General features: G+C 47.2%; 1 protein-coding gene and 3 long non-coding RNA genes across 6 annotated transcripts; 2 read left to right on the top strand and 2 right to left on the bottom strand.

Moving 5' to 3' along the window:
• The first annotated feature begins 31 nt into the window (after nt 1-31).
• LOC111527728 lies at nt 32-1,014 on the top strand. Its single transcript, XR_002726752.2, has 2 exons — nt 32-229; nt 414-1,014. It is a non-coding gene; the product is annotated as an uncharacterized LOC111527728 (long non-coding RNA).
• Nucleotides 1,015-6,697: 5,683 nt separating this feature from the next.
• On the bottom strand, nt 6,698-9,578 carry UBL5 (ubiquitin like 5). The gene is made up of 5 exons (XM_023194163.2): nt 9,480-9,578; nt 9,076-9,142; nt 8,797-8,880; nt 8,597-8,634; nt 6,698-6,850 (listed from the first exon to the last, which is right to left on the bottom strand). Exons 2-5 carry the CDS (start codon nt 9,129-9,131, stop codon nt 6,807-6,809), a joined length of 222 nt encoding a protein of 73 aa, XP_023049931.1. The 5' UTR covers nt 9,132-9,142; nt 9,480-9,578; the 3' UTR covers nt 6,698-6,806.
• A 13-nt stretch (nt 9,579-9,591) lies between these two features.
• On the top strand, nt 9,592-18,721 carry LOC111527721. 3 transcript variants are annotated; one of them, XR_002726749.2, is made up of 4 exons: nt 9,592-9,673; nt 10,237-10,320; nt 15,948-16,214; nt 18,359-18,721. It is a non-coding gene; the product is annotated as an uncharacterized LOC111527721 (long non-coding RNA). The 3 variants fall into 3 exon arrangements; XR_002726748.2 differs by having other exon boundaries at nt 9,594-9,716; XR_002726750.2 differs by having other exon boundaries at nt 9,594-9,716; nt 15,980-16,214.
• Nucleotides 17,723-26,189, bottom strand: LOC111527723. The gene is made up of 2 exons (XR_002726751.1): nt 26,063-26,189; nt 17,723-18,440 (listed from the first exon to the last, which is right to left on the bottom strand). It is a non-coding gene; the product is annotated as an uncharacterized LOC111527723 (long non-coding RNA).
• Between the last annotated feature and the right edge of the window lie 517 nt (nt 26,190-26,706).

Raw genomic sequence — 26,706 nt, forward strand, 5'->3', positions numbered from 1 at the left:
TCGGCTCCTGAGTGGTCCAAAGAGACGCGACCCCGCCCTTCTCAACGCCCTTTAGCGAGCGCCAAAAAACTCCCGACCCCTTCTTGGCGCGCCTCGCCGCAGAGCCCACCCAGGCGGGACAGAGCTTATGGATTGGCTAATGCAGCAGCAACTCCCGCCTTCCTGAGCCGTTCCCGAAGGTCTGCAAACCCCCAGCCCTTCCATGCGGAAGCGTCTGGCTGGTGCGGAGGTAACGGCGGTCGAGGAGGTACTTGGGCGGGGCGGTGCTGCCTCTGCTGTTGCCATAGCAATGCAGTTGCCTTGGAGATGAGCACCTAAGTGCCCGATGCTTAAATTTGGCTCCTCCATCCTCCCTCATCCCACCTGTTTCCCCAGATGTCCAAAGCTAACCCAGCCTCTTTTATTTTTTGCAGGGCCAAACTTTTCCCTAGGCTCTGGACCCAAACGCCTTCCACGTCTTTTGGAACCTGCTTACTTCCCTTATTCCTTCGCAGTCTGGCTCCTTCCTCCATCCTGGGTGACCAGTGGGTGCCGACACTGACATTCATGTAAGAACATGGAGGAGGTGCAGGTGGGAGGAGATGAGCTCAGTTTTAGCCAACTTAAAATAGAGTCTGCAGAGCCCGTGGGACACAGAGGAGGTATTTGGGACCCAGGGTTGGGGAACTGTGGATAGATATGGGAGTTGAAGACACTGACAGCAAACAGTTCAACTGCAGTTCACCTAGCATTGAACCCTATGTGACCGCTAAAAAGAATGAGGCTGAGTGAAGTGAACTCATAGGGAAAACTGCCCACAACAAATTAGATGCAGAATGCAGTAGAAGGCTAAGAGAAGTCTAGAGCCAGACTTGGGCTTAAAGCCTGGCACTGCCACTTGCTATGTGACCTTGAACTGATTACTTAATGTTACTCTGTACTTTGGTTTCCCAATCTGCAAAGTGGGGATAAGCAATAATACATCCTTCTGTTTGATGTGAAGATTAAATAAATAAATCCACATAAAGCACTCAAGCCAGGCTCGGTGGCTCACACCCATAATCCCAGCACTTTGGGAGGCCGAGGTGGGCAGATAACCTGAGGTCAGGAATTCAAGACCAACCTGGTAACATGGTGAAACCCTGTCTCTACTAAAAATACAAAAATTAGCCAGGCGTGCTAGCGGGCACCTTTAATCCCAGCTACTCGGGAGGCTGAGACAGAAGAATTACTTGAACCTGGGAGGCGGAGGTTGCAGTGAGCCGTGATTGTGCCACTCCACTCTGCACTGAGCGAGATTTCATCTCAAAAAAAAAAAAAAAGGCCGGGCGCGGTGGCTCAAGCCTGTAATCCCAGCACTTTGGGAGGCCAAGGCAGGCAGATCACGAAGTCAGGAGATCGAGACCATCCTGGCTAACACGGTGAACCCTGTCTCTACTAAAAATACAAAAAAAAAAGAAATTAGCCGGGCGTGGTGGCAGTCGCCTGTAGTCCCAGCTACTCCGGAGGCTGAGGCGGGAGAATGGCGTGAACCTGGGAAGCGGAGCTTGCAGTGAGCCAAGATCGCGCCACTGGGGGCGACAGAGTGAGACTCCGTCTCAAAAAAAAAAAAGCGAGTGTGGTGGTGCACCTGTAATCTCAGCTACTCAGGAGGCTCAAGTGGGAGGACAGCTTGAGCCCCAGAGGTCGAGGGTGCAGTGAGGCTGTGATTATGCCACTGCACTCCAGTCTGGTTGACAGAGCAAGACCCCATGTAGAAAAAAAAAAACCCCACCTCCAAAAACAAAAAACAGTGCCTGGCCCATACCTAGGAGATGTAGTGTTAACTGGTATTGTCTGCCGGGTGAAAAAGCAAGTCATAATATGATACAGCAATTATAGTATGTATGAAAGAACAACAAAACCAAAACAAAGGAAATTTATGAAGAGATCACTTATGGAAAGATATCAAAGATATAAAGCATAAAAAGCAAGCTGCTGAACAGTATGAGTATTAAATTATATATAATTATCAATTACCTGTTAAAAAATAAATAATATGCCAGGCACAGTGGCTCACGCCTGTAATCCCAGCACTTTGGGAGGCCGAGGCAGGCAGATCACAAGGTCAGGAAACCGAGACCATCCTGGCTAACATGGTGAAACCCCGTCTCTACTAAAAATACAAAAAATTAGCCCGGTGCAGTGGCACGTGCCTGTAGTCCCATCAGCTGCTTGGGAGGCTGAGGCAGAATCGCTTTAACCTGGGAGGCGGAGGTTGCAGTGAGCCCAGATCATGCCATTGCACTCCAGCCTGGGTGACAGAGCGAGACTCTACCTCAAAAATAAAATAAAATAAAATAAAATAAAATAAATAAATAAATAAATAAATAAATAAATAAATAAATAAAAATAAGTAATACGTAATTATCATAATTGTGTAAAAACTATAGATTTATATCACTAAAAACTTCTGGATTCTTTCCAGTATGTTAATGACTATCACTGGAGATGCAGGTGAAGGAAGAAATTAAGAATTTAAGTTTTAGGCTGGGCGTGGTGACTCACACCTGTAATCCCAGCACTTTGGGAGGCCGAGGCAGGAGGATCACCTGAGGTCAGGAGTTCAAGACCAGCCTGGCCAACATGGTAAAACCCTGTCTCTACAAAAAATACAAAAATTAGCTGAGCATGGTGGAGGGAGCCTGTAATCCCAGCTACTCGGGAGGCTGAGGCAGGAGAAAGGCATGAACCCAGGAGGCGGAGCTTGCAGTGAGCCGAGATCGTGCCACTGCACTCCAGCCTGGGTGACAGAGACTCCATCTCAAAAAAAAGTGTAAGTTTTAATAGAACATTTTGAGTTTTTTACAAGCATGTATTAGCATAATAAAAATATACTTTTTTTTGAGACAGAGTTTTGCTCGTTGCCCAGGCTGGAGTGCAATGGCGCGATCTCGACTCACCGCAACCTCCACCTCCCTCATTCATGCAATTCTCCTGCCTCGGCCTCCCGAGTAGCTAGGATTACTGGCATGCACCACCATGCCCGGCTAATTTTGTATTTTTAGTAGAGATGGGGTTTCTCCATGTTGGTCAGGCTGGTCTCGAACTCCTGACCTCAGGTGATCCACCCACCTCGGCCTCCCAAAGTGCTAGGATTTTGGCCACTGTGCCTGGGCAAAAAGATACTTTTTAAAAAAAATAATTTTAGACATGGGCAGTTAGAAAAACAGTGGGGTTTTCATGTACCCTTCACCCAGCCTTCCCTATAATTAGAGTCTTAAATAAATAATAGAACAAAATTCTCAACCAGTAGGGACTTTGTTTCCCAAGGGACGTTTGGCAACATCTTGATACATTTTTGGTTATTACAACATCTTCAGACATTTTGGAACAGGAGATGCTACTGGCTACTGGCATTTAGTATTATATGCCAAGGATGCTGCTAACATCCTGCAAGGCACAGCCCCAACCAAAGGAATTATCCAACCCAAGGGCTGGGCGTGGTGGCTCACACCTATAATCCAGGGCTTTGGAAGGCCAAGGCAGGAGGATTGCTTGAACCCAGAGTCTGGGACAAGCCTGGGCAACATGGCAAGACCCCATCTCTACAAAAATAATTCACTGGGTGTGGTGGCATGTGCCTGTAATCCCAGCTACTTGGAAGGCTGAGGTGGGAGGATCTTGAGTCTAGGAGTTAAAAGGCTGCAATTAGCCATAAGCTTCCCACTGCCACTCCAGCCTGGGTGACAGAGTGAGACTGTCTCAAAAAAAAAAAAAAAAAAAAAGGCCGGGCGCGGTGGCTCACGCCTGTAATCCCAGCACTTTGGGAGGCCAAGGTGGGTGGATCACGAGTTCAGGAGTTCAAGTCCAGCCTGGCCAAGATGGTGAAAACCCATCTCTACTAAAAATACAAAAATTAGCTAGGCGTGGTGGCAGGCACCTGTAATCCCAGCTACTTGGGAGGCTGAGGTGGAGAATTGCTTGAACAGGGAGTGGAGGTTTCAGTGAGCCAAGATCGTGTCATTGCACTCCAGCCTAGGTGACATAGCGAGACTCTGTCTCCAAAAAAAAAAAAAAAAAAATCCAACCCAAAAAGGTCAACAATGCCAAAGCTCAGAAACCCTGCCATAATATAATTATCAACACTAAGAGACTAATATCAATATAATACTATTAACTAAACCACAAATTCCACCCCCGGCCCTGTTATCCCACTAGTGTTCTCTTTATGTTCCCGGATGGGTGCTCACTCCTACTGGAGTGTCAGTTTCTGGTCCCTCGAAGTGGACAGAGCAAGGAAATATATATATGTATACACACATCTATAGGTATCGATATATCTATTAAACAAAAACCTTGAATTCAGACTGATGCCTCCAAATCCAATCCTACAAGGTTCATTTTAAGCACTCCCATCTCCTGTTTTATTTGGAACTTCCTTCTCCACAGTGAGACACCCAGCTCTCTTATTTGTTCAACCCTGTTTGTGTATTACATGGGCCCATGTGCCCATACCCACAAAAGTAGTTTCAAAATTGCTAAATCATGGCTGGCCTAAGGGCTCACACCTGTAATCCCAGCACCTTGGGAGGCTGAGGCGGGTGGATCACTTGAGTTCAGGCGTTTGAGACCAGCCTGGTCAACATGGTGAAACCCCGTCTCTGCTGGAAATATAAAAAATTAGCCAGGTGTGGTGGCTCCTGCCTGTAGTCCTACGTACTTGGGAGGCTGAGGCAGGAGAATCACTTGAACCTGGTGGGCAGAGGTTGTAGTGAGCCAAGATCGCACCATCGCACCCTAGCCTGGGCAAAAAGAGCAAAATTCCATCTCACAAAATAATAATAATCAAAAATAATAATTAAAAAAATAAAGCATAGAAAAGCAAACTGTGGAATGGCATATAAATATTACAGAATATATAATTATCCCCGTATGATGAAAACTCTAGGTAATTTCAGAAAGTTTCTAGAGTCACTTAAATGTATTAATGCTCACCACTGGTGGGAGGAGTGGTATAAGAAATAAGAAATTCAGGGCGGGGCGCAGTGGCTCATGCCTGTAATCCCAGCACTGTGGGAGGCTGAGGCGAACAGATCACGAGGTCAGGAGATCAAGACCATCATGGCTAACATGGTGAAACCCCAGCTCTACTAAAAAAATTAGCTAGGTGTGGTGGCATGCACCTGTAATTTCCAGCTACTCAGGAGGCTGAGGCAAAAGAATCACATGCTAAGGATCAATCAAAATTCAAATCTAAGCCGGGCGCAGTGGCTCACGCCTGTAATCCCAGCACTTTGGGAGGCCAAGGCAGGCGGATCACGAGGTCAGGAGATTAAGACCATCCTGGCTGACTCGGTGAAACCCCGTCTCTATGAAAAAAATACAAAAAATTAGCCGGGCGTGGTGGTGGGCGCCTGTACTCCCAGCTACCCAGGAGGCTGAGTCAGGAGAATGGCATGAACCCGGGAGGCGGAGCTTGCAGTGAGCCGAGATCGCGCCACTGCACTCCAGCCTGGGCTGGCTGCGTCTCAAAAAAAAAAAAAAATTCAAATCTAGTTGGTCTGACTCTTGAGGCTGGGCTCATGTAGCCACACTTATAGTGCCACACTGTCTACTGTCACCTTATTTTTGTCTTGAAAAGAAGTGCCAGGGCCCAGCATGATGGCTCACGCCTACAATCTCAGTACTTTGGGAGGCCAACGCTGGACGATCGTCTGAGGTCAGGAGTTCAAGACGATCCTGGGCAACATAGGGATATCCTTTCTCTACAAAAAATTTTAAAATGCCGGACATGGTATGTAATCCCAGCACTCAGGTGAGGCAGGAGAATTGCTTGAACCCAGGAGACAGAGGTTGCACTGCACTCCAGCCTGGGCAACAGAGCGAGACTCTGTCTCAAAAAAAATAAAAATAAAAAAATTTTAGCAGGCATGGTGGTACACACCGCCCAGCTACTTGGGAGGCTGATGCAGGAGGACTGTGTAAGTCCACTTCAGGGCTGCAGTGGGCTATGATCGCACCACTGCATTCCAGCCTGGGTGACAGAGCAAGACCCTGTCTTAAAAAAAAAAAAAAACAAGGCCGGGCGCGGTGGCTCAAGCCTGTAATCCCAGCACTTTGGGAGGCCGAGACGGGCGGATCACGAGGTCAGGAGATCGAGACCATCCTGGCTAACCCGGTGAAACCCCGTCTCTACTAAAAAATACAAAAAACTAGCCGGGCGAGGTGGTGGGCGCCTGTAATCCCAGCTACTCCGGAGGCTGAGGCAGGAGAATGGCGTAAACCCGGGAGGCGGAGCTTGCAGTGAGCTGAGATCCGGCCACTGCACTCCAGCCTGGGAGACAGAGCAAGACTCCGTCTCAAAAAAAAAAAAAAACAATGGTGCCAGGAACTGTGGATGTTTAAACATGCTTTAAACTCATCTATACCTCCTCAGGTCTGTGATTTCAGAATCTTAATTCCTAACAATTACATCTACTGTCATTACCTGGAGGCTCTTTGGTCTATTAGGGTGACAATAATCCCAGCATCTCTTGACCTTCAGACACCCACAGCAAACCCCAGAGCTCTCTCTGGGCTCCTACACAGACTCCCAGCCTGCTGGTCTACTCTGCCCTCATGGATCCAGTTGATCTGGAGCTCTTATTTCAGCAGGTACATACTGATGGTGCAGTGATGACCAAACAGCGACCGATCCATCCATCACTAGACAGCTCTCATGCAAAGAGACAGCAACAAAGCAACATCTAAGTCTTTATTGAGTTTTTACAAACAAGCATCTATCCCAGTGTGGGGGATGAGGATGGGAGAGGAGAGCGGGGAAGCAGGAAGATGAGGATTCTCATCTATTGGTAATAAAGCTCCAGGTTCATCCCATCGTGGATTTCATCTGAAGGAAAGGTGTTAAGGAATCCTGACTCTGGCTCCATCCCCACCTCTCTCATCCATTCATAGCTGGGTCAGGGTGGCCTGAGGTCTCAGCTCAGGGCTAAGGAAGCCCATTTTGGACCAGGCCATTTTTATTTGGAGAGAACTGAAACTTGACCAAAAAATTTCTGGCCGGGTGCAATGGCTCACACCTGTAATCCCAGCACTTTGGGAAGCTGAAGCAGGTGGATCACTTGATGTCAGGAGTTTGAGACCAGCCTGGCCAACACAGTGGTGTTTAAACACGGTGAAAACCCATCTCTACTAAAAATACAAGAAAGTTAGCTGGGCATGGTGGTGGGCACCTGTAATCCCAGCTACTTGGAAGGCTGAGACAGGAGAATCGCTTAAACCCAGGAGATAGAGGCTGCAGTTAGCCAAGATTGTGCCACTGTACTCCAGCCTGGGCAACAACAGCAAAACTCCATCTCAAAAATAAAAAAGTTTCTGTTCCTTCTAGGCCAAGTGCAGTGGCTCATGGCTATAATCCCAGCACTTTGGGAGGCCAAGGTGGGAGGATCACTTGAGGCCAGGAGTTCGAGACTAGCCTGGCAAATGTGGCAGAACCCCATCTCTACTAAAAATACAAAAACTAGCAAGGAGTGGTGGCACACGCCTGTAATCCTAGCTACTTGGGAGGCTGAGGCAGAATTGCTTGAACCTGGGAGGTGGAGGTTGCAGTGGACCAAGATCGCGCCACTGCACTCCAGCCTGAGCGACAGAGCAAGACTGTCTCAAAAAAAAAAATTAATAAAAATTCAAAAACTTTCTGTTCCTTCTGCACAATAGATATACCTGAGTCTTACCCCACCCTGACCTACTGTCCAGCACTCAAGTGGAGGTCAGTAATAAATATTTTGAACTTGAAGTCAAACTTTCACCAATTATCCTCTTCTCCAACCAAATAATTACATAGCTCCCATTTTCTTCTTCTTTTTTGAATTTTTATTAATTTTTTTTTTTGAGACAGTCTTCACTCTGTTGCCTAGGATGGAGTGCAGTGGCACGATGTCGGTTCACTGCAAGCTCCGCCTCCCCGGTTCATGCCATTCTCCTGCCTCAGCCTCCTGAGCAGCTGGGACTACAGGCGCCCGCCACTATGCCCGGCTAATTTTTTTGTATTTTTTAGTAGAGACGGGGTTTCACCGTATTAGCCAGGATGGTCTCGATCTCCTCACCTTGTGATCCGCCTACCTCGGCCTCCCAAAGTGCTGGGATTACAGGCGTGAGCCACCACGCCCAGCCTACCTCCCATTTTCTTTTCTTTTTTTTTTTTTGAGATGGAGTCTTGCTCTGTGGCCCAGGCTGGAGTGCAGTGGCAAGATCTCAGCTCACTGCAAGCTCCGCCTCCTGGGTTCACGCTATTCTCCTGCCTCAGCCTCCGGAGTAGCTGGGACTACAGGCGCCCGCCACCTCGCCCGGCTAGTTTTTTTGTATTTTTTTTAGTAGAGACGGGGTTTCACCGTGTTAGCCAGGATGGTCTCGATCTCCTGACCTCGTGATCCACCCGTCTCGGCCTCCCAAAGTGCTGGGATTACAGGTGTGAGCCACCACGCCCGGCCTAGCTCCCATTTTCTAAGTGCTCACCATGTGCCACGTACTAAGTTAAACACTTAATATACATTATCTCGTGCAGACTTTAGTTTTGAACAAAGATAACGGAGGCTGGGTATGTAGATGCTTCCTCAAGAAGTCACACAAAGGATACAGTCCCCCAGAGACACGTGGTCCTTAAAAATCGTGTACCTAAGGAAAAGAGACATTTCAGAGATAAGGCTAAGTAGGCTCTTCAGCCTGGAGGCCGAATGAGGTAGCTGAGCCTAAGCAAAGGGCTGCCTGCAGCGCTCCCCCAAACCAAAACCTTCCGGCCTAGTCCAGTCCACCCAGTGGCTCTACCACTGCACTCACCACTTCTTCAGGACAATCTTGTTCCAACGGGTGCCAGTTTGGGCTGCAATCAACTTCTTAAGGTCCCCGATGGTATCATCCGTGCTGGGCGCAGAGGAGTTAAGGCAAATGGGAGCGGTAGAACGAGGAAGAGGACATTCCAGGGCTGAATAGCATCTGCCAGGACCCCCTCCGCCCCTCTCCCGGGTTTAACTAAAACCATCCAACAACAGATTGAGATGCCTGCCTCACGCCAAGCACCCCTGCGGGTACCACTGCCTCTCGGCTGCCAGTGGATACTTGCATTTAACGCGGACCTTCTTCCCCAGACGGTCGTTGCAAACAACCTCGATCATCCTAGCTGGAGCTACACAGAGCAGTGGGGTGGGAGGTAGCAAAATCAGAGCTTCAGGCGTCTCCCAGACCCAGAAGCCCCAGCCTACAAGTCTCCCAGTCCCAGGCCCTAAAATTACCGGTTACTGAGCCTTCCGTTCTGTCCCCAACCCCCCGGACTCGAATACTCCCAGGCCAAGTCCCCTGTCCCAGGGCCGCGAACCCCAGGCGGCCGCGCCTCCGCCCCTTCTCGATGCCTGAACGCCCTGACACAAAACTCCCTGGCCTCACCTCCCACCGACCCCAGACCCTGGGTGGCTGGGTCGCGACAGCTTTCCCCAACTCCCAGCCTGTCCGCTTGACCCCCTCACCTAGAATCGCCTGGAACCTGCCGACGCCACTAGCTCCTCGCCCCAGCGCAGAACTCCGGCCGCTGTTGACGCTGGGAACCGGAAGCGGAAGTAAAAATGCAGGGCCGGAAGTCCCGCCCCTAGCCAGGCGGTGTGGTCAACACTGGCTCAGGTTCTTCCGGGTCTGCAGTCTGTTGTGTGTTTGCGGTTCACAAGTACGGTTTCTGTATCCCAAGGCTTGGCAGGGGGCCGCCTGCGGTAGGCGCGCCGGGTAGAGAGAGGGGCCGGGGAAAGGGAGTGGAGCGAGAGCCAGAGGTCCGGCGTCGGCCCCAGCTCGTTTGAAGTCATTGTTGCAGGGAGACTCGGTCACATGGTGGGACACCAGAGGGTCCCGGGGATGGGGACCCGAAGCCTCTTTCTGCGGCTACTAGGAGCGAGGGCGGAGGGTGTAGAGGACTACATGCTCGCAAACGAGATGTTCCCAATAAGTCCTGCTCTTGCAAACAAAGCAGGACATTCCTTCTCTGCCAACAGGAAGAACAAAGGAGTTAGGGGCAAACAGCAGACTCTGGGAACTGGTTAATGTGTAAGCATCTTGAGAAATCAGAAAGTCAGGGAAAGGTCAGAAACACAACTTGTGTCAGAAAAACAACTCGTGTCTTCTGACATGGTAAAATTCCACAAACGGTTGTATAAAATAAAGCAGAGCATGCCGTTCAGCGCGGCCGCCATGTTTGTCTTGTCTTGTGTTGTCTTGTGTGTTCATTCCTTTGTTTAGGAAACACGCGGACCCCAACATCTGGAGCAGCGAGCAGGGTTCGCGGCTCCAAGGGAGCAAGGAACTGGAGGGGGAACACCCCGGGTAAGTAAATAAAGGAGGGGGACCCACAGGAAAATTATGGGGAATTCTACCTCTCTGGCCTGGGAATATTTGCGGTTGCTTCAGGGACTGTTGATGTCCTTAGGAGTAGAAGTAAAAGAAAAGACTTTGAAGCGATTGTTTGCCCATGTTGAACAACATTACTGTTGGTTTCAATATCAAACTAAAGTGCATCTAAATCGAAAAGAATGGTTGCAAGTAGTTAAAGTCCTGCATGGAGCTCATCAGTGAGGGCAAACAATGCCTCTGACTTTATGGACTTTGTGTGATTCCATTACTCAGGCATTAGAGCTACTTGAAACTGACTCAGAGCGTGGCAATACTGCCACGGGAGGTGAGGCACCTGAAGGTTTAGAGAAAAATGATTTTGGAGAGGAACATATTCATGCTCTGGTTGCTGAGGATAAAGAGTTGGAGGAAGAGCTGATGCCTCGTTCATCTGAAGGAAATTCTGACATGCAGCAAATTTTAGATATGTTACAACAACTGTTAAAATCACAAGGTGCCACTGTTCCTGTTTCTCCTATCCTTCTGCCACAAGCCTTCCCCGTTACTTTTCCCTCTGTTCCATTGGAGGAAGATTTCCCCTTACTGCCACCTCCAGTCTCTTTGCCTGTGTCAGGTCAAGTTTTCTCTGTGCTTTTTCTTCCTGTGGGAGAAAAGAAGGAATCGAAGGTAAAAGGTAATTTTGAAGAATTAGATTTGTTCCCGATAACATGAGCAGCTTTTGGCCCCAGTGCTCAGTTCCCAAACGGTGGTCATAATATGACTTTTACAGCACTACAATTTAAATTTTTAAAAGAAATGGAAGCTGCAATTTCAAATTATGGGCCTCAGTCACTGTTTGTTCTCGGCCTTCTCGATTCCTTCTCTTCAGAACATATGATGATTCCTATTGACTGGGAAACTTTGGGAAAGGCTGTTCTTGACCGTTCTCAATGGCTTCAATTAAAGAGTTGGTGGTTGGAGGAAGCAAGAGTACAAGCTAGAAAAAAATGCTACTCGAAATCCCCCAGGACCTACTGAAGAACAGCTTACAGGTTCAGGACAATATGCCACTGTTAATACTCAGGCAGGCCTAGATGATATTGCCCTCACTCAGATTACAGCTTTGTTCTTAAAAACGTGGTCTAAAGTTGAAGTAGCAGGCAAAACTAGTTTATCTTTTGTAAAAATCCTACAAGGAGCCAATGAGCCGTATCCAGATTTTGTAGCCCGTCTTCAAGATGCTGTATTGAAGACTGTAGGTGCGGGCCCTGCTTCTAAAATTCTTTTGGATACGCTAGCTTTTGAGAATGCTAATCCTGAGTGTCAAAAATTGCTGCGTCCTCTAAAGGCCAGTGGACCTGATTTAGATGAATACATTCGGGCTTGTGCAGGTGTTGGAGGGGCCATTTATAATGCTCAGTTGTTTGTTGGGGCACTTTCTAAGGCTTTAAAAGGCAGTTTTGGCCGGGCGCGGTGGCTCAAGCCTGTAATCCCAGCACTTTGGGAGGCCAAGACGGGCAGATCATGAGGTCAGGAGATCGAGACCATCCTGGTTAACACGGTGAAACCCCGTCTCTACTAAAAACTACAAAAAAACTAGCCAGGCGAGGTGGCAGCGCCTGTAGTCCCAGCTACCCGGGAGGCTGAGGCAGGAGAATGGCGTGAACCCAGGAGGCGGAGCTTGCAGTGAGCTGAGATCCGGCCACAGCACTCCAGCAGCCTGGGTGACAGAGCGAGACTCCCGTCTCAAAAAAAAAAGGCAGTTCTAAACAAGGTGTGTGTTATCAATGTGGAAAACCTGGTCATTTTAAAAAGGAATGCCGGAAAAAACTAGGCTTTTCTGCCTCAAAAGAAAAAAGGTTACCTTCTGAGGTATGCAAACGCTGTGGGAAAGGTCGACATTGGACAAATGAGTGCCGTTCAAAAACTGGTAAGAGTGGAAATTTATTGTCACCTCTCCCAGGAAACGGGAGTCGGGGCCCGCAGGCTTGGAGCCCCAACAATTACAATGCAGGCCTACCACAATACCCAGTGAGCAATGGCTTACAACATCAAGGAGTGACTTCGAGTCCTCCTTAAGGGTATCACACCTTACCCCAATTTCTCAGCTTTATGCTGCAACTAAGCAAAGCGCTGCTGCTGACTTAGCTATTACTCAGCCTTATACTCTGTCTCCTAATGGAGGAATATATAAGTTAGCTACGCCGGGCGCGGTGGCTCAAGCCTGTAATCCCAGCACTTTGGGAGGCCGAGACGGGCGGATCACGAGGTCAGGAGATCGAGACCATCCTGGCCAACACGGTGAAACCCCGTCTCTACTAAAAAATACAAAAACCTAGCCGGGCGAGGTGGCGGGCGCCTGTAGTCCCAGCTACTCAGGAGGCTGAGGCAGGAGAATGGCCTAAACCCGCGAGGCGGAGTTTGCAGTGAGCTGAGATCCGGCCACTGCACTCCAGCCTGGGCGACAGAGCAAGACTCCATCTCAAAAAAAAAAATAAGTTAGCTACTGGAGTGTGTGGTCCTTTGCCAAAGGGACAAAGGGACATGTAGGACTTTTGTTAGGTCGAAGCAGCAGTGCTATGCGAGGGTTAATGGTGGTTCCGGGAATCATTGATCCTGATTTTACTGATGAAATTCTTATTATGGTACAAGTCTCACAATTTATGCGCCTAGAGGCAGGGGAACGTATTGCACAATTTCTTCTGTTGCCTTTTTTTTCCTTTTCTATCTAGAGATGGGTCTCGTCAAGGAGGTTTCGGTAGTACTGGGAAAACTGTTTTCTGGGAAACCTTAGTTTCTGATCAAAAACCTCTATGTTCTTTGCAAATTAATGGAATACTTTTTGAAGGATTAGTCAACACAGGAGCATATGTATCCATTATCTGTTTGGCTCAGTGCCTACTCATTGGAAAAAGAAACAAGTCTCAGTTACTTTATCCGGCCTAGGCACTGCTTCTGTAGTTTATCAAAGTATTGAGCCCCTGAGTGGTGTAGGATCCAAAGGACAACAAGGAAAAGTATTATTTTATATTGTTCCATTAATATTAACCTTTGGGGCCGTGATCTTTTACAACAATTTGGTGCCTTTCTAAGTATTCCTCATATTTCTCCAGCTGCCAAAAATATGTTCAAGATGGGCTACAATCCTTTAAACTCATAGCCACTGTCCACAAGCCTCAAGCTTTACAATTAAAGTGGAAAACTACAATTCCTGTTTGAGTGGAACAGTGGCCATTGTCTGAAGAAAAACTTGAAGCTTTAAAAGATTTAGTTAAGGAACAACTGGCCGAGGGGCATATAGAACCAAGTACTTCTGCATGGAATTCCCCTGTGTTTGTCATTAAAAAGAAAAGTGGAAAATGGCGTTTATTAACTGATCTTAGAGCTGTAAATGCTTGTATTCCACCTATGGGGACTTTACAACCTTGTCTTCCCAATCCAGCCCTTATCCCACAAAATTGGAAATTAATGGTCATAGACCTTAAAGATTGTTTTTTTACTATTCCATTACAACCCCAAGATTGTGAAAAATTTGCCTTTACTGTTCCCGAATATAATAATGGACAGCCTACTCAAAGATACCAATGGAAAGTTCTCCCTCAAGGTATGCTTAATAGTCCTACTCTATGTCAAAAATTTGTTCATAGAGCTTTAAATCCTGTTAGATGCCAATTCCCCACTGTATTAATTTACCATTACATGGATGATATTTTATTGGCAACTCCTGATGAAGTCTTACAGAGTCAAGTTTTTCAAGCTTTACAACAATAATTAACTCAATATAATTTACATGTTTCTCCTGAAAAAATTCAGACTCAATTTACTATTCAATATCTAGGATACCTTTTAGCAGAAAAGCATATTCGGCCTCAAAAGGTTCAAATTCGAAGAGATCAACTTTTGACCCTTAATGATTTTCAAAAGTTGTTAGGGGACATAAATTGGCTTCGCCCCATCTTAGGCATCCCTACTTATAAATTGCGACATTTATTTGCTACCTTAGAAGAGGACTCAGATTTAAATAGTTCCTGTCAATTATCCCCCGTAGCAGAAGAAGAGTTGTCATTTGTAGAAAATAAAATTAGTAAAGCTCATCTTGATTATATTGCGCCCAGTCTTCCACTTTCTTTGTGTCTTTTTCATACTCCTCATTTGCCAACGGCCGTTTTACATCAAGATAATAACATTCTGGAATGGCTGTTTTTAGCTAATAAAGCCATTAAAAAAATACACCCCTACATTGATAAATTGGCTAAATTAATTATTAAAGGACGACCTCGAGCTCATCAATTGCTTGGTACTAATTGTATAAAAATTATTACCCGATTAATCAATACATTGAATCTCTACTAGAAACTCATGAAGGTTGGCAAGTGGCTTGCGCTGAGTATGCTGGTTCTTTTTCTCAACACTATCCTAGTAATAAATTATTTGCCTTCCTACAACAATATTCTCTACTGCCATATAATCCTATCTCTTATACTCCAGTTAAAGGTCCCACCTTTTTTATTGATGCTTCTAGCAATGGAAAAGCTGGATACTGGACATCAGATAATTCAGAAATGTCTCACCATCCATTTGAATCAGTACAACAGGGAGAACTTTTTGCCATTCTTATGGTTCTACAAGACTGGCCTCAGACCCCTTGTAATGTAGTGATTCCTGGTGTGCTGTATATGTAACTAAATGTATTTCTCAAACTTCCTTACCATTATTTCCTCAAATTCCTTTAAAAAAATTATTTTCTCTATTATTTGAAACTCTTACTTGTCGCATTGCCCCCCTTTTTATCACTAATATTTGTTCCCATTCAGCTTTGCCAGAACCTTTAACTTTTGGCAATAGCCAGATTGATTCTTTACTTATCAGCAGGGTCCAACGGGCTCAGGCTGAGCACCAATTACATCATATTAACAGTTTAGGATTACAATGGCGATTTTCTATAACACGCCGTCAAGCCCGAGCTGTTGTCAGAGCCTGTCCATCTTGTGCTCCTATTATTGCACCTTTTTTAAGGCCAGGTATCAACCCCCGAGGCACTCAACAAAACCACATTTGGCAAATGGATGTAACTTATGTTTCTTCCTTTGGTCGTTTAAAATATGTTCATCATACGATTAATACATGGTCACATTTCCAATGAGCTACACCGTTACCCTCTGAAAAGGCTGACTCTGTTATTACTGATTTACTTACTTGCTTTGCAGTTATGGGAGTTCCTGCTGAATTAAAAACTGATAACGCCCCTGCTTATTGCTCTCGTAAATTGGCTGCCTTCCTCTCTTTATACCATATACATCATTCCACTGGTATTCCATTTAATAGTCAAGGCCAAGCAATTATTGAAAGAGCCAATGCTACTTTAAAATTAAAACTTTCAAAACAAACAGGGGGAAATGGGCGAGATTCCCCTAAACATCAAATTCTGAAAGCCCTATTTACTTTAAATTTTCTCAACCATTGGCGCCAATTATAGCAGTCCGCAGCGGTAAAACATTTTCAACAACCTTTAGAAAAGCCACAAAATAGCAATCTGTGGGTGTGTTATCCTTCATTACAAGGACAATATTTAAAAGGAAAAGTTTTACAATGGGGCCGAGGCCATGCTCTTGTCCGTACAGGTGCTGGAGATGAGTGGTTTCCATCTTGACAGTTGAAACAGTGCCATGGCGAAGAGGAGCCGATCCGAAGAGTTCCTGAAGGAATTCCAGGAGCTAAATCTGAGTGCTCAGAGAACATTCACGTTCGGAACTCGACGTGCGGAGCCTCCAACATGGGGACAGCTGAAAAAGCTCACTCAGGAAGCTGAAGGGGTTGTTCAACAAGCTGGGCAGCCAAAAACGCCACTGACTTTATTTTTGGCTATGCTGGCTGTAGTGAATTGCCAGGTAACAGCTGGAGAATTTATATACTAGGCTTATATTCCCTTTCCACCCTTATATCAAGGTGTGGCCTAGGGAGACAGAGAAATCTCAGTATTTACTAATGATACTGCTTGGATGCCATCACCGTTTTTAAACCAGGATCCTAAATTAGACACTGACACAGTGAATAGTTCATATCAATTTGGGGTTGAAGGGTTACCTATATGTCTTGGGAGTAGTTCACATTGTCTGCATCCTTCTCATGAGGCTTGGGCTGTTCGTTATAACCATAGTCACATTGCTGCCTTTACTATGATTACTGTTGCTCAAAGTTTTAAGTATAATCATACTGCATTGCTAAATGAAACTCTGCCCACTACATTATCTTTATGCCCTATCCCTGATGTGAACGGAGGTGTTTCCCAATTAGAGTGGACTAGGTGTAGAGGTAGTGGGCCACGATTATTATTAGAAGTAAAAGGAAAAAGTCATAATTACCTTATCACAGATTGGAGTGTACATGGAGATTTTCAAACTAAATTTAGTCATGTCAACCTATGTTGGCATAAAGGTAATCACAGCATTTCTGCGGATGGCAATGAAACTATTATTTGGCATGATGGTGGTCTGTCAGCCCCTATGCCACATTTGGCTAATACTTCACAAATACAAAGTCATATTTGGAAGTTGCTAGCTGCTGGTAAACCAATGTTCACTTTCACGGGAAACATGTCCTTAAATCTTACTAATATTGCTAATCCTTTACATATATCTTTGCATCGAAATAGATCTAGATATGTTATCGAAATAGATGTGTAAAGAAACCTTATTTGTTATTTGCAGGAATCTTTAAATGGGATAATAATACAGGGGTAGTTAGCTGTACGGGCAATTGTACATTCTTAAGTTGTGTAAATACTACTTGGTGGAATAATAATTGGAATGAGTCTCACTCCGATTTATATATTTTGAGAGCCAGAAAAGAAACCTGGCTACCTGTAAACTTAACATGTGCTTGGAGTGAATCTGCTGGGGTTACTCAAATTTACAAAATAATGCAAGATCTTGTCCACCACAGTCGGAGAATGGTTGGAATCGTCATGACGGCGGTGCTAGGACTTGTAGCAATTGCCTCCACCGCCACTGTTGCTGGATTAGCTTTACATCAGAGTATCCAAAATGCAGAATTTGTACAACAATGGCATGAACAGTCCCATTTGTTGTGGCAACAACAACGAAACATAGATGCGCATCTGACTGAACGAGTGGATAATTTGGAGCAAGTAGTTTCTTGGATAGGTGATCAATTGACAGTGTTGAACACTCGAGCTCTGTTAAAATGTGATTGAAATACTACCCAATTTTGTATTACTCCTGTTCCTTTTAATAGCACTATACATAACTGGACTGAGAGAAACTTTTAATTGGCCATAACAGTCTTTCCCTGGAAATACAGGAATTAATGCAAAATATTTCTGAAACATTTCGCAATCAGTTACCATTGTTAACTGGAGCAGATTTTTTTTTTTTTTGCACTGTGCAGTTTTATTAACCATTCAAGTCCAGTAGCATCTGGTAAGATTGGGACAGAATTGGGGTTGAAAAGTGAACAGATATTCAGCATCGAACAGTTCAAAAGAAGCCACTACATACTCTTTTCACAAATATGTTTTCACAGAGCCAATACAGTACTAGCCATTAACCCAGTACACCAAGTGTACTGAAGTAGAAAAGATGCAACAAGAAAAATAGCTACATTAGAAAGACCAACACTTTAGAAAAAGAGTAAGACACTTTTAGTTTCTCCCCTTTAGCCCCTAAAACAACATCTTACAGTTTGAATCTACCTATACAGTCCTACATTAGCTTCTAAAATATTTGTCAGGAGGGAAAAAATAAAATGACACTGGCCAGTACAGTCTTTGGATATTTAGGAAGGGGATGGGGAGAAAGTCAGTTGTCAGAGCAAATTAGTCAGCTTCAGTCTCGTCAGCAGGGTCTTTGGATTCTTTGTTCTTCCACACTTCTTCAATGTAACTGGAGCAGATTTAATGACTGGTATTGCACAAAGCTTGACGTCTTTAAACCCTATGAACTCTGTAAAAACTTTACTGACTTCTGTTTCTAGTAATGTATTGATTGTGTTCTTGCCTTTGTCATTTTCACAGTCTGCTGGAGACGGTGTCAGAGGTCAAACACTGGGTCCCAGCGAGCCCAACATGTGATGATGGTTTTAAAAGAAATTCAAACCTGTAAATAAAGAAGGGGGAGATGTAGAGGACTACGTGCTCACAAATGAGATGTTCCCGCTAAGTCCTGCTCTTGCAAACAAAGCAGGACGTTCCTTCTCTGCAAACAGGAAGAACAAAAGAATCAGCTGCAAACAGCAGACTCTGGGAACTAGTTAATGTTTAAGCATGAGAAATCAGAAAGTCAGGGAAAGGTCAGAAAAACAACTCGTGTCTTATGGTAAAATTCCACAAACAGTTGTATAAAATAAAGCAGAGCATGCCGTTAGGCGTAGCCGCCATGTTTGTCTTGTGTTGTGTGTTCATTCCTTTGTTTAGGGAAACACACGGACCCCAACAGAGGGGGTAGGGGGGAGCGAGTTCTGCAGTCATCCCTTCTGACCCCCTGGGTTCATTCAGGGCTGGGCCTCATGAGCATTTTGCTCACCTCTGCCCTCTGGCCATTGTGTTCCCCCGGGATGTGGACTCCAGTCAATAGGCGAAGCTGGATCCTGGACTAGACTCTACGCTGCCCAATAACTGCTGTTACCGTGTGGTGCTGCACAGTTCCAGGCTCTTGGTGCCCGGAACAAAGATTTGGACGAGTCACACAGAGATAGCAAAGCAGCAAGTTTATTAAGCACAGTATTCCACTCTCGGAGGGGAGAGCGGACTGACCTCTGCGAGATAAGATCAGCCCCAGCTTGGTGTAGTTTGGGTCTTTTTTTTTTTTTTTCCTGACGTAGTCTTGCTCTGTTGCCCAGGCTGGAGTGCAGTGGTACAGTCTCGGCTCACAGCAGCCTTCGCCTTCCAAGTAGCTGGGATTACAGGCGCCCACCACCACGCCCGGCTAATTTTTGTAGTTTTAGTAGAGAGAGTGTTTCACCATGTTGACCAGGCTTTTCTTATTTTCCCAAGGCTGCCTAATTTGTAGCCAGTGTCTACCTTTTTGAATGATAGGTGTGTTGCTTAGTTACTTTGGCCCCTGTGTGCTTGAGGGCTGTCTTCATTCCATAATTTTAAGTACGTGCATGATATGCCGTCCATATGCATGAGTGCTAATGAGCTGGTTATCCTTATGTTAAGGATACTTTTTGTCTTTAATGCGCATGCTTATGCCTAAAGAGCTGTTCCTTACTGGTTTCGTCCTGATTTCCCCGGCCGTGGGATTTTTACTCAGTTTTTAATCTTCCTTTTGTTTTCTCTCCTCAGCTTCTGCTATTTATCTTGCTTCTTGCTCACCCGCCTCTTCACCTTGCGTCTGCTCTCTGCTCTTTGCTTTTACTTATTTTGCCCTTTATCCAACGTTTAATTCCCTTTGCTCTTCTTCTGCTTCATTTTCCTTATTCTCCTGCCTCACTGTCAGTTACCAACCTTAAATGCCTGCAAGGTAACTGGAAACTTTGGACAATTACACAGTCTCCTGCATCTATATCTTTGGGGAGCACTCCGTACCAGATTCCAGGTTTGCCAGGGCTGGTGGAACAAGGGCTTTCCTTCCTCAATTGAGTCAAACAATTTGTAAACCAAAAAGTATCTGAGACAGGTCTCAATCAATTGACAGGTTTATGTAGACAAGGTTAAGGACATGCCTGTAATCCCAGCACTTTGGGAGGCCGAGGTGGGCAGATCACGAGGTCAGGAGTTCAAGACTAGCCTGGCCAACATGGTGAAACCCTGTCTCTACTAAAAATTAAAAAAAAAAAAATTTAGCCAGGTGTGGTGGCGGGCACCTGTAATCCCAGCTACTCAGGAGACTGAGGTAGGAGAATCGCTTGAACACTGGAGGTGGAGGTTGCAGTAAGCTGAGATCGTGCCACTGCACTCCATCCTGGGCAACAGAGTGAGGCTGTGTCTCAATTCTTTTTTTTTTTTTTTTTTTTTTTTGAGACAGTCTTGCTCTGTTGCCCAGGCTGGAGTGCAGTGGAACAAACTCAGCTCACTGCAACCTCTGCCTCCCTTGTTCAAGCAATTCTCTTGCCTCAGCCTCCTGAGTAGCTGGAATTACAGGCACGCATCACCACACCTAGCTATTTTTTGTATTTTTAGTAAGACAGGGTTTCACCATGTTGTCCAGGCTGATCTCGCACTGCTGACCTCAAGTGATCTGCCCACCTCAACCTTCCAAAACGCTGGGATTACAGGGGTGAGCCACCATGCCTGGCCTATTATTTGCTTTTGAATGGCAGGATCCAGAGACTAAAACCACCTTTTACTGTTGTTGAACTATACTGCTACAATGGTTTAAGAATTATCCAATGCCAGCGTGGTGGCCCAAGCCTGTTTCCGGCACTTTGGTAGTCTGAGGTGGGCAGATCACCTGAGGCCAGGAGTTCAAGACCTGCCTGACCAACATGAAGAAACCCCATCTCACCTAAAAATACAAAATTAGCCTAGCGTGGTGGTGCATGCCTGTGATCCCACCTACTTGGGAGGCTGAGGCAGGAGAATTGCATGAACCAGAGAGGTGGAGGTTGTGGTGAGTCGAGATAGTGCCATTGCACTCCAGCCTGGGCAACAAGAGAAACTCCCGGGATTACAGGCATGCACCACCACACCTAGCTAATTTTGTATTTTTAGTAGTGATGGGGTTTCTCCATGTTGGTCAGGCTGGTCTTGACCTCCCGACCTCAGGTGATCTGCCGGCCTTGGCCTCCCAAAGTGCTGGGATTACAGGCATGAACCACCACGCCCAGCCACTCTTCTGTTTTTCTATTCTAAGGTCTCATAATGTTTAACCTGTGTACTTTGCTTAAAAATTCCAGACACTGGCCTTGAAAATCTAAATATAGGCCAGGCATGGTGGCTCACACCTGTAATCCTGGCACTTTGGGAGGCCAAGGCATGAGGACTGCATGAGTTCAGGAGTTGGAGACCAGCCTGGGCAACACGGTGAAACCCCGTCTCTACTGAAATACAAAAAAATTAGCCAGGTATGGTGGCATGTGCCTGTAGTCCCAGCTACTTGGGAGGCTGAGGCAGGAGAGTTCTTCTCTTGAACCCAGGGGGCAGAGGTTGCAGTGAGCCAAGGTCGCGCCACTACACTCCGGCTTGGGAGACACAGTGAGACTCCCGTCTCCAAACAAAACCAAACCAAAAAAAAATCTAAATATACAACCAAAGTTGTGGAACGTCCCATTCCAGGGAAAGAATCCACAATCCTGTTTTGGTCAAGCTGACACCCGCCAGACCAGCAGGTGGCCCATTACTCAAACTAGTAATGGAAACCAGACATGCTGACTTGTGCATCTGAACTCCATTTCCTGACCCCTAGCTGCAGTTGTACCTTGGTAGAACACCCCTTTTCTTTCCTGTCTTGATGATTGTTGGAGTACTCTGTAAGTTTCCCTAATAAATGCTTTGGACTGATTGCTCTGGTAATTGGCGTTTTCTTGAAACCCCCACTGGTCCCATCTTGGGATGATTTAGGGCATTCCTTTGTAGGAACTCCCCTGCCTCTGCTTTTGGGGAGACTCTAGCCAGGACAAAACAGACTGGAAGGTCAAAAGTGAGCTGAGGGGGCTAAGGTACCTGATGAAGTTTAGAAGCAGCACATCTTTGCATTCTCTTAGAAATCCTGGGTCACGGCCAGGCACAGTGACTCACACTTATAATCCCAACACTTTGGGAGGTCAAGGCGGGTGGATCACTTCAGGTCAGTTTGAGACCAGCCTGGCCAATTGGCAAAACCCCATCTCTACTAAAACTACAAAAATGTGGTGGGCATCTGTAATCCCAGCTACTAAGGAGGCTGAGGCAGGAGAATTGCTTGAACCTGGGAGGTAGAGGTTGCAGTGAGCTGAGATCGTGCCACTGCACTCCAGCCTGGGTAACAAAGTGAGACTCTGTTTGAAAACAAAGAAATACTGGGCCGGGTGCGGTGGCTCACACCTGTAATCCCAGCACTTTGGGAGGCTGAGGTGGGTGGATGATGAGGTCAGGAGATCAAGACCATCCTGGCTAACACAGTGAAACCCCGTCTGTACTAAAAGTACAAAAAAAATAGCCATGCGTGGTGGCACGCGCCTGTAGTCCCAGGAGGGGAGGCTGAGGCAGGAGAATGGCATGAACCTGGGAGGTGGAGTTTGCAGTGAGCCAAGATCCAGCCTGGGTAATAGTGGAAGACTCCATCTCAAAAACAAACAAAAAAGAAAACAAAGAAATACTGGGTCACGCAAGCTTTGACTATAGTTACCACTGCATGGTAGCATGGTAGGATTACTGAGAGTCTCATTCTCCGTTTTTTTTTTTTTTTTTTTTAATTTTTTTTTGAGACAGTGTCTTGCTCTGTCACCCAGGCTGGAGTGCATGGCACAATTATAGCTCACTGCACTGCAGCCTCTAATTCCTGGACTCCAGGGGACTCACCTCCTGGGACTTCAGGTGTGCACCACCATGCCTGGCTGATTTTTTTACTTTTTGGAGAGATACTGTCTCACTATGTTGCCCTGGCTGGTCTCAAACTCCTGGCCTCAAGTGACCCTCCCAAAATGCTGGAATTACAGGCATGAGCGACCACACCCAGCCTAATTTTCCCTCTTCGTGGTGTTTTTCCAGATTTCTGACACTGAACGTATGTTACTTTTGTAATCACCGGGGGTGGAAAAGGAAATGTTTGCTTTTTCAAAATGTTCTAATTTCTCAGTACTGGATTCAAAGATCTGCCAAGCACAGGGTCTTGGCGCTGAGCTGTGGGGCGAGGAGTTGGGAAAGGGATGGGGAGTACTGCTGAGGGACGAGGAAAATGGGGCCAGGTGCCATTACATCACACCTGCAATCCCAGCACTGGGAGACCAAGGTGGTAGATCACCTGAGGTCAGAAGTTCGAGACCAGCTTGGGCAACATTGCAAAACCCCGTCTCTACTAAAAATAAAAAAATTAGCCAGGTGTGGTGGCACATGCCTGTAGTTTCAGCTACCTGGGAGGCTGAGGCACAAGAATCACATGAACTTGGGAGGTGGAGGTTGCAGTGAGCGAGATCACACCACTACACTCCAGCCTGGGGGACAGCCTGGGACTCTATCTCAAAAAAAGAAAAAAGAGGCCGGGCACAGTGGCTCACGCCTGTAATCCCACCACTTTGAGAGGCCGAGGCAGGCGGATCACCTATCACCTGAGGTCAGGAGCTCGAAACCAGCCTGACCAACATGGTGAAACCCCATTTCTTCTAAAAATACAAAATTAGCTGGGCGTGGTGGCACATGCCTTAAATCCCAGCTACTTGGGAGGCTGAGGCAGGAGAATCGATTGAACCCGGGAGGCGGAGGTTGCAGGGAGCCGAGATTGCGCCATTGCACTCCAGCCTTGGCAACGAGAGCAAAACTCTGTCCCCAAATAATAAAGAAAAGAAAATAAATTTAAAAAAATAAAGCGGATCCTGGTACAAGGTTTAGAAGGTATGTAAGAATGCCTCCATTATTTTAAATGAACTCTTAAGTTCTGAGGAAACCCAGGCAGGGTCTTAAGGACTTTGTTTTACCTTCTAGCTTTTGCTCAAAGGCCCCACTTTCTCCAGGTCTTTAATTTTTTTTTTTTTTTTTTTAGACTTAGTTTTTTTTTTTTTTGAGACGGAGTCTTGCTCTGTCACCCAGGCTGGAATGCAGTGGCGTGATCGTGGCTCACTGCAAGCTCCGCCTCCTGGGTTCACTCCATTCTCCTGCCTCAGCCTCCCCAGTAGCTACACATTCATCAGAGCTACTGCAAGGTATTGGTGAAGGCTTACTGCTGTGGTTGCACATGGAGACCTGGCCTGCTGCAAGAAGATCTGTTCTCAGAGCCGCTTTCCTTGGCAGGGGGCCGGGGTGGGGGGTGGGGGAGATACTTTCCAGGAGGTAAAGTTTTGGGTCAAGACCCAAGGAGCAAGCTGGGCAGGCCCCTTCTACACTCTTGTTTCCTGGGTTCCTGGCCCAGAGGAAGGCTTGTATGTGGGTTTCTTTTTCTCTCACCTGACTACTTCCCTCCCTCCAGCCCTATATGCTGGTGGTGCAGGAACCCCCTGTAACTGAGTGGGGATGGCGGGGAAGGGACACCTGGGTTCTGCCAAACTTAAAGGAACTCCCCTTCCCCTGCCAGAGTTCACAAGAAGGGAAGTAATCTTAGGGGTGGAGGCAGGTGCATAGGAGTTTCCTCCCCTCACTATCTGAGCACCTCAGCACAGCTGGGGTGCACAAGTCCCATCTGCCACCCCAGAATTCAGTCTGATAATAGGAGGGCAACAAGCCAAGAAGACACACGTAATGCAGCCATTAAAAAAGAATGCAATCAGCTGGGCATGGTGGCTCATGCCTGTAATCCTAGCACTTTGGGAGGCTGAAGCAGGGAGAACCTCTTGAGCCCAGGAGTTCAAGACCAGCCTGAGCAACATGGCAAAACCCCGGCTCTACAAAAAAATACAAAAATTAGCCGAGCGCGGTGGCTCACACATGTAATTCCAGCATTCTGGGAAGCCAAGGCAGGTGGATCACTTGAGGTCAGAGGTTCGAGCCCAGCCTGGCCAATATAGTGAAACCTCATCTCTAAAAATACAAAAATTAGCCGGACATGATGGCTGGCGCCTGTAGTCCCAGCTACCCGGGAGGGTGAGGCAGGAGAATCACTTGAACCTGGGAGGCGGAGGTTGCAGTGAGCTGAGATTGTGCTGCTGCACCCCAGCCTGCGTGACAGAGCAAGACTTCATCTCAAAAAACAAAACAAAACAAAAATTAGCCGGGCGTGTTGGCATGCGCCTACAGTCCCAGCTACTCGGGAGACTGAGGTGGAAGGATCACTTGAGCCCCAGAGGTTAAGGCTGCAGTGAGCTGTAATTTCGCCACTGCACTCCAGACTGGGTGACAGAGCAAGACCCTGTCTCAAAATTAAAAAAAAAAAAAGAAAAGATAATGAAATCATGTCCTTTGCAGCAACATGATTTTTATATATTTTTGTCATTTATTCATTTATTTTTTTGAGATGGAGTCTTGCACCCGTCGCGCAGGCTGGAGTGCAGTAGCGCGATCTGGGCTCACTGCAACCTCCGCAGTCTCTCTCTCTCTCTTTTTTTCTTTGAGACGGAATTTCACTCTCACCCAGGCTGGAGTGCAGTGGCGCGATCTCTGATCTCTGGTCACTGCAAACCCCACCTCCCGCCTTCAAGCGATTCTCCTGCCCGGGTCTCCCAAGTAGCTGGGACTACAGCCGCGCGTCACCACGTCCAGCTAATTTTTGCATTTTTAGTAGAGATGGAGTTTCACCATGTTGGGCAGGCTGGTCTCAAACTCCCGACCTGAGGGGATCCGCCCGCCTCGGCCTCCCCAAGTGCTGGTATTACAGGCGTGAGCCACCGCGCCTGGCGAATTGCTGTTTTAAAAATACACACATACACACACACACACACACACTCTTATAGTTTCTTGGTGGACTTGTCAATTCAGAAAGTATCTGTAGTATCAATGAAAGTGAAAAATTCAACAGGTCCTTTGGACACGATATTCCACTAATACAAATTTATCCTTGTGCATAGACATCAAGAAGCATTACCAAGTAAAAAAGTAGAGTTCTCTGACTCTACCAAGTCATTCGCTCAGGGCCAGACTCACAGGCCTCGCCCCGCCTCAACCACGCCTTCATGGCGTGGTCTTCTCCCAGTCTCCCTCCGCCGTCCCCACCTTCCGAGCGTCTCCGTCGTTCCCCAGACACGCCCTGGGCGCCTGGTCCAGTTGCAGTCTCGTTTCCGTCCCGACCACGTCTTCTTGGCTAGGTCCTTGTCGCCATCCCTGCCCCCAGGGTCTCGTCCCGCCCCAGCCCCGCCTTCCAGCGGTTGTCGGGACTTCTCCCCGCCCCACAAGCCTCGTCCCGCCCTATCCACGCCTTCCAGGCGTGGTGCTCGTCTGCAGCCCCACCTAGGCCTCGCCCCGCTCCAGCCGCGCCTTCCGGGCTTAGTCCTCGCCTCTAGCCCCGCCTCCGATCCTCGCCCCACCCCAGCCACGCCTTTTGGACTTGGTCCTCGTCTCTAGCCCCGCCCCCGAGCCTCGCCCCAGCCCCGCCTTCCGGACTTGGGTCCGATCTCTGGCTCCGCCCCTGAGCCTTGCCCAACTCCAGCCACGCCTTCCAGGCTTGGTCCTCGTCTCTAGCGCCGCCTCCGATCCTCGCCCCACCCCAGCCACGCCTTCCGGACTTGGTACTCGTCTCCAGCCCCGCCCTCGGGCGGTGCCCCGCTCCAGCCTCGCCTTCCCGGCTTGGTCCTGGTCTCTAGCCCCGCCTCCGATCTTTACCCCACCCCAGCCACGCCTTCCGGACTTGGTCCTCGTCT

The sequence above is a fragment of the Piliocolobus tephrosceles genome, chromosome 21 (assembly GCF_002776525.5).
Source record: "Piliocolobus tephrosceles isolate RC106 chromosome 21, ASM277652v3, whole genome shotgun sequence".
Classification (NCBI taxonomy): domain Eukaryota; kingdom Metazoa; phylum Chordata; class Mammalia; order Primates; family Cercopithecidae; genus Piliocolobus; species Piliocolobus tephrosceles.

Excerpts from the sequence above, each read along its gene's own strand:
- UBL5 (XM_023194163.2), bottom strand. The coding sequence starts at position 9,131 with ATGATCGAGGTTGTTTGCAACGACCGTCTGGGGAAGAAGGTCCGCGTT. Across the intron at positions 8,881-9,075 it reads AAGGTCCGCGTTAAATGCAA|CACGGATGATACCATCGGGG; the intron begins GTATCCACTGGC and ends CTCTGCGCCCAG. Across the intron at positions 6,851-8,596 it reads CCACGTGTCTCTGGGGGACT|ATGAAATCCACGATGGGATG; the intron begins GTATCCTTTGTG and ends CCTTTCCTTCAG.